The sequence below is a fragment of the Acinonyx jubatus genome, chromosome F2 (assembly GCF_027475565.1).
Source record: "Acinonyx jubatus isolate Ajub_Pintada_27869175 chromosome F2, VMU_Ajub_asm_v1.0, whole genome shotgun sequence".
NCBI lineage: Eukaryota > Metazoa > Chordata > Mammalia > Carnivora > Felidae > Acinonyx > Acinonyx jubatus.
In genome coordinates, this window is record NC_069394.1 from 7710597 (window position 1) to 7723506 (window position 12910).

General features: G+C 47.9%; 1 protein-coding gene across 9 annotated transcripts in view; it reads left to right on the forward strand.

Moving 5' to 3' along the window:
• ZFAT (zinc finger and AT-hook domain containing) overlaps positions 1-12910 on the forward strand; it is a 282959-nt gene that overhangs the window by 122768 nt on the left and 147281 nt on the right. For all 9 annotated transcript variants that reach the window (XR_008292503.1, XM_053208115.1, XM_053208117.1 and 6 more), the window contains one exon: positions 3784-3960. Coding sequence is in view for 8 of the 9 variants with exons in the window: in XM_053208117.1 (XP_053064092.1) it covers positions 3784-3960 (177 nt within the window). In the remaining variant the exon portion in view is untranslated. The remainder of the gene's footprint in view (positions 1-3783; positions 3961-12910) is intronic.

Consider the following 12910-nt stretch of genomic DNA (forward strand, 5'->3'; position numbering starts at 1 on the left):
TAAGAAATGAAAATAGCTCCCCTGTTGTTATTTTGGTGGGATAACAGTTCTCCATATTTGGGGGGAGGCAGTCTGATCTGCCACTCTCTTCCCACGTGTTGGCATCTTGCTTTGTGAGCATCTTTACGGAGGGCACGGTGTCCCTCCTTCTCGGAGGCCTGCAGGGCGTTCAAGAGGGAGCACGGTGTGTTCTCTCTGGGCTTCTGGAAGCAGCCACTCTTAAATCCAGGGTTGAATTGGGGCACCTGACCGGCTCAGTCTGTAGAGCGTGCGACTTGTAGTCTCGGGGTTGTGACTTTGAGCTCCACGTTGGGCGTAGAGATTACTTAAAAAGAAAATCTAAAAAAAAAAAACTCAAGGCTGCACGGTCGGTGGCAAAATAGAGCCCGCCCGCTGGTGCAGCTCGGGGCAGCCACGTGGGCCTGTGGGCTGTTCCACGGCTGCGTTCCTTAGCGGTGCCGACCTTGGCAGGGCCACGTGGCTTCCGGGAGACCCCGGGCCCAGGTCAGGTAAGGCCGCATTCCACCTTGACTCTGCGCTTCCCTGGCTGGGTGGCCAAGGGGAGGGCAGCCTCTCTGAACCTCCTGGGTCATGTGTCCTTACCTCTGCCCACACCTTGGGATCTCCAGGTCTAGCCTCCACCCGCCTCGTGGAGCGGACGTGCAGCAGGCTCTGGGGAAGCACGTGCTCCTTGACAGCAGGCAGCCGAGGTCAGGTGCCAGCCTTACAGTGCGGCGGACTTGCCCGACCGCTAAGCGATGGTGGTGGCTGACTTGCAGCAGCCTCCAGCACTTGGCCAGACATAGATGCAAAGGTAGTCTTATTTGTTTGGTCTCTAGACAGTGCCTGGTATGCCTGTGAGCAGAGACCCCTCCCCATAACTCTGTGGTCCCCGAAAGTTCTGTGTGAAATGTCACAGAATTCCCTTTCTCCTGAAAGCGTCACAGAAACCAGTAATACGTACAGGTCTGTTGGGAAGTAGTTTCGTAAAAACCGTAAGGTGCACCTGTTCCCTGACGTGTCCGCCTCCCCTGGGCAGCTGGGGCCTGCTCCTTGGGGGGCTCCCGCCAGAGTCCTCTCTGCCCCGGGGCCTGCAGGGGGCGCACCTGTGCCTGCTGCTCAGGACGTACTACAGTGAACAAGGAAGAACTTGATCAGTGGTTTGGGGATTATGCTCTTTGGAATGACTTTCATTTCAGACGCTGTTGGTTACAACGGTGAGGATTTTAGCCTGACTTGAAGGAACTCCACTCACGGGGTGTAGCCGAACCAGCTCACGTCAGAAGCGGGTCGCAGAGAGTCTTTTTGGTGTCTCCTTCCTGCGGACCGTGACTCGGGCGGCCTGCTTGTCCTCTCTCAGCCTCGGTTTCCTCACCAGTGGGAGGGGGATTGCAAACCCTTTTCTGCCTGAGTCATGAGATCGCTGTTGGGTCAGCAGGAAGCGTGTTGAAAACAACGTGGCCTCGTAGAAAGACAAGAAGTGTTACTGTAATCTCTTCCTCTTTGAATGGGAAGCATTTTGGGTTCCTTAGGAATAAAGCATTTCTTGGAAAAAATAAAATATCGATTGACACTATTGGCGAGAGTGCCATTGAAGAAGCAGTGTTCTGCTTTGTTACATTTCTGTTTCTGGTGTTGTTTGGTTGGGGACAGTTCTCTTAGGTCGTCACCCCTCCTGCTCGTTCGTGGAGAAGCCCTTCCTTTGGATCCAGAGGGGGTTGCTTGTGCAGCTCCGGTGTCTGGCGGGGTTCCGTCCTCACTGTGGCAGTGGCCAGCAGGCTCAATGCCTTTCTTTCCTGTCTCCTCCTTCTGGGAGGGGAATCTTGCTGTGAGGAGAAGGAGGAGGAAAATAGGGGTGGGGGAGGGCAAGGGGGTGGAGAGCAAGAGAGAGTCTGGGGTTAAGATGGGAGAAGTAAGCATATGGCAAGTGGCAGAGAGGAAGGATTGGTGTTCTGGAGAAAGAAGTTACTGGAACTCGGTCACTGGGCGGGAGGGGCCGTTGCCTTGCCCCTCTGTCCAGTGATCTTCCAGGGTGGGCTGTGTCACCCTCTTACCAGGTGCAGGCACCTGTAAGGATGCACTGTCTTTGGAGAATTTTAAAGCAGTGACAACATTTTTTAAAAAGTTTAATTATTCTGAGAGAGAGTGCAAGCAGGGAAGGGGCAGAGAGAGAGAGAGAGAGAGAGAGAGAGGGAGAGAGAGAGACAGAATCTGAAGCAGGGTCCAGGCTCTGAGCTGTCAGCACAGAGCCCGACATGGGGCTTGAACTCATGAACTTTGAGATCATGACCTGAGCCAAAGTTGGATGCTTAACCGACCCAGCCACCCAGGCGCCCCAGACGTCATAGCATTTAAGTGTTGGTCTCCTTTTTTGTTTTGCTATCTCCCTGATCCACCAATTCTAAACAGTGTCAGTGGTAAAGATATTGCCTGCACTGGGGTAGCCCACTCCCATGGGTCCCCTTCCCCCACCCCCCCCATTCTGTGCCACTGCTGGTGCCAGCCTTCATACCAGCAGGAGTCAGGCTGGGTGGGTGGGTGGGTGAAGGTGCAGGTGGGTGGGCAGGTGGGCGGAGGAAGCCCTTGGAAGCTGTCTTCTGGTGGCTACACGTGAAATAGGAACCAAGGTCAGTGGCCGCGCGCGAGGATGGGCGGTGGGAATGGAGGGGTCTGAGACATTTGTTCACCATCCACGGAGAGCAGGTGGCCAAGAGATCGCCTAGGATCGCTGTAGATCCGTCTAGCCTCCACGGAGAGCATGTGGCCTGGAGCGTGTGTGCCTGCCAGGCAGCATGGAGAGGCCCCGTGGGGCTAGTGATGGTGACGGCCCAGCCGTGTGGGTGACGTGGGCGCGGGCACGTGGTCGGTGGAGTGCTGTGGTTTCCTGAGTGCCTGCTGTGTTCCCACCGCTGAGTGGGCACATGAGCTGCGTGTCCTGTTTCGTACCAGCGACCGAGGGGTTCTCACTACTCCTCGGAGATCGCCCAGCTTTACAGCACTCACGGGTAGGGCTGGGAATGTAATCTGGGTCCCTGCGGCTTCAAAGCCATTGTCCTTTCCATTGTACCAGTTCTTCTTGTCGTTAAAAAAAATTCCAGCTTCTAATTATTTTTTGATCCTAAATTTAATATTCCTATATGTACTTACAGTTATCTTATCCGACTAAAAATGAGCGTTTTCCCATTATGTCTTCCTGCCTAGTATAATGGGATGAACTCTAATAGACTATTAGTAAATATTTGTGAATGGTGGTACTGCTTTCAAATAGGAATTAAGTAGCTTAAAAAAATCAACAGATTCCCATTCTTCTGGTTTCCAGTCCTTGTGCCGGCCAGTGCAAGGTGTCTTGGCTCTTGAGAAATGCTATTTTGATCAATTTTTTTCCTGGTACCTAATTGGAGAGAGCCTCGCTGGAGCACTTCATTGCTGTCAGTGCGGTGCATTCATTTGAAGGCTGGGTTTCGTTCTTTCGTGTTGCCATGTCGATGCCAGAATCTGGGCTGTCTGGTAGGCTTTGGTAACGGGGGAGTCCGTATCAGATGCTATCTGGCAGGGCAGTGGTTTTGAATTTCGGAAGAAAGAATTTTCTGGCAATTGGGGCCCCCTGAAGTTAGAAGTGAGCTGCCTGGTGTGGAGGTATCCACGAGAGGGACGCAGTCAGGTGGAGGCTGGCCATTGCTCAAAAGGGCAGCCTTCAATATTTTCCTTTGGCGATTGGAAGTAATCATTGTTTTTTTTTTAAGATGAAATAACACAGTTTGCTTTTTCTCCCCCCCCTCACAGAGAACACGGCCATCTTCATGTGCAAATGCTGTAACCTTTTCTCACCAAATCAGTCGGAGCTCCTCTCCCACGTCTCTGAGAAGCACGCAGGAGAAGGGGTTAGTGCGGACGAGATCATCATTCCCCTCAGGCCTCTGAGCACTCCTGAACCCACCAACCCACACAAAAGCGGAGATGGTAAGGGGCCCGGGGTGCCGGGTGAGGGGCCACGGCCACGGATGTGCCTGCTGGTGACGATGGCTGTGATTTGCCTGCCAGCCCTTCGAGGCTGGGTTTCTGTTTGCTGGGCATAGAAACCCGGAAGGTTCCCGTCTCCAAGAGTTAACAATTGTCCAGTTGTAGGTCCGTTCAAAATAAGGTTGTGGTTTTGAATTCACTGTACCTGGCCTCTGCAGGTGCTTCTCTGGCTTTGGAAGGAAGAATGAACGAAGGAACGAATGAATGATTGAGTGAATGAAAGGCGGGGATAGTGTCCAACAGCGTAAAAAAAACAAACGAACCGTGAGCTTGTTGTCGGACGAGTGGGGGTCTCAGCCAGCTCTAGGACCTACCAGTTGCATTACCTGAGGCAGATGATATGGCTTCTCTGAGCCTCACCGTGCTCCCCTGACAAATGAAGAGAACAGGCCTGTCACCGGGTGGGCGCTGAGGATTGGATGACTCCTGGCACAGGCGACAATGAAGGGAAGCTGTGACAACATACGTGATGAATGTGTAAGAACATATAATCTGAGACCCCGCGTTTCTGGACTGAGCGTGTAACCCTGGAACAAGGATCCAAATTGCAAAGCTTTGGTTCGCACGGACTCCATCAGGTTCACAGTCAGTGTGTGAAGTGAGATACGTCTTGTCTGCAGCGTCCAGACATCTCCCACTGAATGGCGTCAGATGGGGCAGGTGGATGGATTAGAGAAACCATCTAGGCCCCGTAATTAGGTCCCCACAGACAAAGACAATGTGTAGCCCAGTAAGAGTAGCCGCAAACGACAGTGGGAAAAAAAGCCCACAAAACTATTTTTATACGATGAGGGACAACGGCCAGTCGCCTGTGCAGCAGTGCACTCTGTGGCCATCAGTGTTCCATCACAGGATTCATTAGCCACACTGATAACCGACTGCTCTTTCCTGGGAATATTCAGGCTGGCATTTCTAAATAGACTGGCTTATTGATCATCTGTCTGGCGTCGTTAACAAGGAGAGAGTCCAGACAAAACATGTTTTGGTTAATGAGTCCCTCTGGCCGTTCCCAGGGAGCTCAGAGGAATACACCTGACAGAGGAATAAGTTGTTGAGAAGTTAAGGGAAGTTCTGCTAGTCACTGTTAGTGGCGGAAGATGAAACCAAGAGAACCCAGCACCTGAAACTGGTAATGGCGAATGAGGAGGAGCAGGAGAATTTGTGTCCTCGTCACCGGCAGCCGGTAGTGCTGTGTTCACGGTGTTTCAGCTCCATCACTGGCCTCGTGAGCTCTTTCCACTTCGAGAAAGCAGGACTGAGGTGGGAAGTCACGCATGATCACATCTCAGCCGATAGCGCACGTTTGATTCTCTTTGCTTTGGGGACGAGGAGGGGGAGGGAAGTCAGTTTGTCATTAAGAATCTACCCAATAGCTTGATTAAAAACGGGCAAAAGACCTGAACAGACATTTTCCCAAAGAAGGCATACAGACGACCAACAGGTGCATGGAAAGATGCTCAATGTCACCACCCATCCGGGAGGGGCAGGTTAAAACCACAGTGAGGTATCACCTCACGGCCCTTGGAGTGGCTGCCCTCAGGAAGACAACAGGTACTGGCAAGGATGGGGAGAAAAGGGAACCCTTGGGTCCTGTTGGTGGGAATGTAAATTGGTGCAGCCACTATGGAAAACGCTTTGGGGGTTCCTCACAAAAGTAAAGGTAGAATTAGTATATGATCCAGCAATCTCACTTCTGGAAATACATCCAAAAGAAATGAAGGATCTTGAAGAGATATCCACACTCCCGTGTTCATTGCAGCATTATTCACAATGGACAGTCTAAGTGTCTGTCAACAGATGAATGGATACAGAAAATGACACACACACACACACACACACACACACACACACACACACACAGGAATATTATCCAGCCATAAAAAAGGAGAAGATCCTGCCATTTGCAACATGGACAAATCTGGAAGACACTATCCTAAGTGAAATAAGCTAGACCCAGAAAGACAAATCCTGTATGATCGCACGTAGATGTGGAATCCAAAAGAGCTGAATTCATAGAATGAGAGAATAGAAAAGTGGCTCTCGGGCAGTGGGGGGATGGAGAGATGATAGTCTAGAGGGCACAAACTTTGAGATGAATAAGTCCCAGGGATCTAAGGTGCAGCAAACAACATTGTATTGTATACTTGAAGTTTGCAGACAGAGTAATCTTAAGTGTTCTCATCAAAAGAAGAAAAATGGTTACTATCGTTGATTGTGGTGAGCACTTCACAGGGTATTATGGACATTAAATCATCTTGTACACCTTGAAGAAAACATATTGTGTAATCTAAGTATGTGCAATTTTTGGCTATCAATCATGCCTTAGTAAAGCTGGAAAAAAAAAAAAGAAAAAAGAATCTGCCTAATGCTAAGGTCTTCACAGTTCAGCCACGCCTCCCTCTGCCACCCAGCCTGGGAGTGAGTAAGGCTCATCCTTCCAGACCTCACTGGAGGATCCCTTATGACTTCCACATCCTCCACGGCTGCCTTCCTGTTGAGCAGTTAAGATGCCTTGGCTTGGGGAGCCCACGTGGCTCAGTCAGTTGAGCACCTGACTCTTGATTTCATCTCAGGTCATGGTCTCATGGGTCGTGGGTTCGAGCCCTGCATTGGGCTCTGCGCTGAGCATGGGGCCTGCTTGGGATTCTCTCTCTGCCTCTCTCTCTGCCATTCTCTCGCTCTCTCTCAAACATAAAGAAAATAAACTTTAAGAAAGAAAAAGACGCTTTGGCTTTCCAAAGAGTGTAGCTTAACGGACAGATGGAACCACAACTTTACTCAGGAACTGATTTAATCAGAACCCCTGTCTCTGGGGTTGAACATCTGTAGACTCAGAAGAATGGATAAACTCTTTTGTAAAATTCATATGGCAGAGAGAAGTCACGTGGATTAACATGTCGAGAACTTTGAGAAAGCTTGTTACAAACCCTTAATTCTGTTTTTATTCAGCTTTGCTTATCAAGATTTTCTTTCCACTAAAATGAAATGTGAATGAGGTAAAAGAATCTGAATTTTTCATTTCGTTTCTAAATAATGAATAAATGATCAGAGGACAGATCTTCTGGAACTCTGCGTGTCAGTGTTTTATAACACACACGTGTGCTGATTTCCACCACCTTTGCCCTCGTTACTGATATTAGTGAAAGAGATGACTGTTTGCTCGGGAGGCCATCCCGGGCCCCCCTCTTCCTAGGGATCCCTCTTCCTGTTCGTCTCGCTGACAGCCAGCCCACCAGGCCCGTGTTCCCCCTCTTACCTGCTCTGCAGTCGTGGTCCATCACTGTGGGGATGACTGTGTGGTTTTTTTTCCCTTCATTCTCTGAATGTGGTGATTTGTATGGATGGATTTGCATACCCAGAGTCACTTCCTGGGATACACCCCGCTTGGTGACGCCACATAGTCCTTTTTAATATGCTGCTGGAGTTGGTCTGCTACTATTTTGATGAAGACGTTTATGTTTAGACGCAGAGATAACGGTAGGATCATTTCTCTGATGTCTTTGGTTTGGGAATCAAAATGGTTTGTGGCCTCACAGAATGAGCTGGGAAGTGTTCCCTCCTCTTTTGTTTTTTGTTTTGTTCATTTTTTTTTTTTTTTTTTTGGAAGATTTTTGAAGTGTTAGTGTCCGTTCTTCTGAAATGTTTGATAGAATCCACCAGCGAAGCCCTTTAGTTCTGGGCTTTTCGTTTTTGGTGGGAAGATTTTTGATTACTGACTCCGTTTTTTTGCTTGTGATAGGTGTACGAATATTTTCTGTTTCTTCTTGAACTCTTTTCGGTAGTTTGTGTCTTTCTAGGAAATTTTCCATTTCCTCAAAGTTATCTCATTTGTTGGCATATAATTAATTGTTCATAGTATTCCTTTAGAATTATAAAAACCTTTTTTTGGTAAGATTAATACTAATTGTCCATCTTTCATTCTTGATTTTAGCTATTTAAGTCTTCCCTCTCTTTTCTTGGTGAGTTTAGCTAAAAGTTTGTCAGGTTTTTTTTTTTTTAATCTTTTGTTTTTCTGTCTCACCTCTTTACACTCTTAATTTTCATTTTATTTTTTGTTTTCCTGCTCGCTGTGCATCTGGTTTGCTTCTGTTTTCTCTGGTTTCTTGAGTTGGAAGAGTAGGCCACTGATTTGAGATCTTTCTGTATTTCACATAGGCCTTTACAGCTATAAACTGCCTTGCGAAGCCTGCTTGCACTGCGTCCCACGAATGCTCGCATGTTGTGTTTTCCTTTTGATCATCTCAGTGTATTTCCTAGTTTCCCTTCTGATACCGTCTTTGACCCATGGGTTACGTAGGGGTGCCATTTAATTTCCATGTCTTTATGAGTTTTTCAAATTTCTTTCCGTCCTTTTTTAAATTAAATTTTAATTCACATACATTACTACATTAGATGCAGTATGTAAGAAGATGGTTATTCTGTATTTTTATACATTAGGAAGTGATCACCATGATGGCTCTGGTTACTCTCTGTCACTGCCTGTGGCTGTATCGAAGTTATTACAATATTACTGATTATATTTTCTATGCTATACTTTTCATCCCCGTGACTTATTTACTTTGTCCCTGGAAGTCTGTGCCTCTTAATCCCCTTCATGTATTTAACCTGTCTCCCCAGCCCTCTCTCTCTGGCAACCACCAGTTTGTTCTCTGTAACAATGAGTCTTTCTGTTCTGTTTGTTCTTTTGTTTTTTAGAATCCGTATATAAGTGAAATCATATATATTTATCTTTTTCTTTCAGACTTATTTTACTTAGCATGATACCCTCTGGGTCTGTCTGTGTTGTTGTGAATGGCAAGATTTCATTCTTTTTTTATGGCTAGGTAATATTCTAATGTCTGTGTGTGCGTGTGTGTGCATTGTGTATGTATACATATGTATACACATGTGCATATATATACATATATATGTACACACACACATACCCCACATCTTTTTTATCTATTCATCTATTGATGGACACTTTGGTTGCTTCCGTATCTTGGGTATTGTAAATACTGTTGCAGAGAACGTAGATATGCATGTATCTTTTCAAATTAGTACTTTTGTTTTCTTCGGTACCTAGAAGTGGAACTGGCAGATCGTAGGGTAGTTCTTTTTTTAACTTTCTGAGGAAACCCCATACTGTCCTCCACAGTGGCTGCACCAGTTTGCATTCCCACCAACAGTGCACGAAGGTTCCTTTTTCTCCACATCCTCACCTGTTTCTTGTGTTTTTGATTTTAGCCATTCTGACGGACGTGAGGTGTAGTTTTGACTTTGCATTTCCCTGATGATGAGTGATGAGCATCTTTTCGTGTGTCTTGTTGGCCATCTGTAGGTCTTCTTTGGAAAAATGTCTGCTCGGGTCCTCTGCGCGTTTTTTAATTGGGTTTTTTGTTGTTTTTTGTTATTCACGTGTGTGATTTTTTTATTTCTAATTTCTGTCCACATACTTTGTATGATTTCAGTCTCTGTACATTTATTGAGACTTGATTTATGGCCTAACATGTGGTCTGTCCTGGAGAACGTTCCACGTGCAATTGAGAAGAGTTTATGTTCTGCTGATGGTGGTGTTAGGCTTTGTTTTTACAGTGCCGTCCACGTCTTCCATCTCCTTGCTGATGCTCGGATTTTATAATTGAGGAATATGTGCTCAGAGACTGGGGGAATTACGACAACACCCTCAAGGTTACCTGGTCAGTAGGTGGGAGAGTGGGATTGGACCCAGCTGCCTTGGTGGCATTTGCTTGTTCTTACACTGATGTGGGTATAATCAAATTCTTACTGTGAAGCTACTTTAAGAATTATTTTCCAGGGCACCTGAGTGGCTCAGTTGGTTAGGCGACTGGGTTTTGGCTCAGGTCATGATCTCATGGTTTGTGGGTTCGATCCCCACGTTGGGCTCCGTGCTGACATAGAGCCTACTTGGGATTCTCTCCCTCCCTCCCTCTCTGCCCCTCCCCGATCTGCATGTTTTCATGTGCACACTTGCCCTCTCTCAAAATAAATAAATAAAAACTTAAAGAAAAAAGGAATCATTTTCTTTTGTTAACGAATTTACCTTCGACCTAAATTTTTCTTGAACATGTTTTCTCTCTCTCTTTTTTGGTGTATGTATACTGGAACATTAGTTGCCTGTACAGTTTGATTTTTAAAAGTATTTAAGACTTTAATTAAACTCAGATTCTTAATACGAGCAAATTTCTTCAAAAGTCTTTCATTAAGAACTCCGAGTCTTTCTTTTTTCTCTCTGTGTGAGTCCATACTATTTGAGGCTTCTAGAAGCTTAGTTTCTCTCTAATGATTTCTATTCAGGCTTAACCTTCACAATTCATTTTAAGTTGAGAGATACTTGAAATGGTTTAATTAAACCTTTAACTGAGCAGTAATTGATTTATTATTTTGGTCTCCCTTTATAACATGAAGGTTCCTAAATCCTTTGGTTTATTTTATAGCCTTTTAATCTTTTTTGCTCATGTAGGAAGTGGTCTGCATTAGAACCTTTCATTTTCTCCCCTCTTCCTAATCAAGTCTCTGGCTGTGGTCCAGGAAAAAACTGCCTCGTGGAGAGAACGTGTGTGTGTGTGAGTGTGTGGTTGTGTCGGTGCATGTGTGGGTGTGTGTTTGGGCGTCAGTGATGGGTGAGCATGTGTGTGCCCACCTCTCTTTGTCCTGATGGCGCCTGGGGCAGGCGGGCTTCCTGGAGCTGGAACTCAAGCGGGTCACCAGAGAGCCTTGTTTGAGCTCTTTTATCTTGTTCCTCTTTCAGACCTTCCATAGAAACTCTTCTCCTTCTTATCTCTTCCTTCCCTCCCATCCTGCTTCTTTTTTTTTTTTTTTTTTAATGTTTATTCATCTTTGAGAGAGAGCACAAGTGGAGGAGGAGGGGCAGAGAGACAGGGAGACACAGAATCTGAAGCAGGCTCCAGGCTCCGAGCCGTCAGCACAGAGCCCGACGTGGGGCTCGAACCCACGAACCGTGACATCATGACCTGAGCCGAAGTCAAGACGCTTAACCAGCTGAGCCACCCAGGTGCCTCTCGCTTCTTTATTCAGTAGCCGTGCACCTGTTACCTGCCTGGGTGCCGTGCTGGGGGCAGGGTGCCGGACGCAGGGGGTGCTGTTCCTGTGGGTCCGCCTCCTGGCTGGTGGGTGGCTGGTGGGCAGAGAGGCGGTTGTGCAGTGCAGTGGGGAAAGCACTTCTCTGGGCCCAAGTGCAGGCTGCTAAAGAGGGGGTCACACACAGTCTAGTTTGAGGGTGAGAGGAAGCTTCCCACAGGAAGTTGGCATCTAAATTTAAATGTCTGTGTCGTCTCTTCTGGACAGCTGCCGCCATAAGGTCGCGCTGAGTGTCCATAGGCGTGTTGCACTTGCTGTTCCAGAAGCCACCGAAACCTGAGCCCTCTCTTCTACTCTGGTAGGCAGCATGGGGGTAGTTAAAGAACACCCACCTCGGATAGACTCGTTCCAGTTGTGGAGCGGTCACGTGACAGCCATGGCTGCCGTGGCCCACAGCCTGCTCTTGTGCAGATTACGAAAAGGCGCCCCATTCTGGGCTGGTGAGTTAGTGGTAGCAGGCTTGTTTTCTGGGCGAACCAGCCGAAAACGTGATCGGGGCTGATGCAGCCCGTGCGCAGTGCCCACCCGCCTCGCGGAGCGTGGCCCAGGGATCGGCCCCCCGCCTGCCCTCCGCGGGCACAGCTGCGGAGGCCCTGCTGCTGGCCTACGGGAGTGGCTCTCGGCATCTGTCACAGGGAGATAAGATGCCGGCCTTTATTTTTGAAGAGGTTATGGGATGAATACACGTTAATACCTAATGCCTTAGTACGTGGTGAGTGCACGAAGCACTTCACGGCCCCGGAGTCAGAGCGCTCCAAGGCTTGTAGCTGGATGACACCGTCATCACTTTCCTGCAGAGTGCAGAGGACAGGTCAAATCGTATTATTTCTGTGCTCGGGAATGAACTGAGCCGACACAGGAGTGAAGCTCACGGACTCGGAGGCAAACAGTGGGTTTAAAGCCTTGCTCTGCCACTCATCTCTTCTGTGTCTTGCGGCAAATTGAGCGCTCTCCTTAAACCTCAGCATCTTTTTCTGTAGAATGGGAATAACACCAGTGGTTCCCAGACATTTGATGGGGAAATGCATGTGAAGTGCTCTGCGCGATGCTGAGCTGTACGTGCTTAATGATCGCTGGTTGTTGCCGTTGTTCGCATGACATTTCCGCATCATTGCTGGGAAGTCCACGGGGAGCAGGCTTGGGGTGCCTTGCCTCCCCGGTGCCTCGTGTTCCAGGGCCAGCCGTAGTCTGTCCCGTGAAGGGGACGCCACGTTCCCCATAAGCCTAGAAGGCTCACACTCCCGCGCTTCTGATAAATAATTCATCGTCTTCCCATTGCTTCCTGGGCTCGTTGGAAGTAAATGTCAGAGACTGAGTGTCAGGCCCAACTGTGTGGAGAGTTTCAGGATTTTCCTAAATTCTTGAGTTGGAGTGACATGATTAAGCCACGGAGTGAGGGTGCTGGCTTTCTCCTGAGTCTTCAGCACAATGAAATGTGGATGCCCCGAATTCTGCCCTGGCTTTCTTGCTGTGTGAGAAGCTCTAAATGAAGAAATCAAGGGAAAAGTGCAGTGATGAACAAGAACGGGTGTGCATTGACGAATCACGTGATGTGATGGTGGCCTGGCTGGGAGGCTGATAGTTCCTTCAGGGAGACTGTCCACGTCAGAATATTAATGAGCAGGGCCGTAGTAATAAGCAGCTGTCACTTATCCATCACCTTCTAAGTACTACGCTCAACATCTTCATGGGTTGCTTTTATTTATAAGTGACTATAAAACAGACAGTCTTGTGTTTATTCTTCATATTGCAAATGGAAGCTCCGGGGATTGAACTCAAGGCGGCCTGT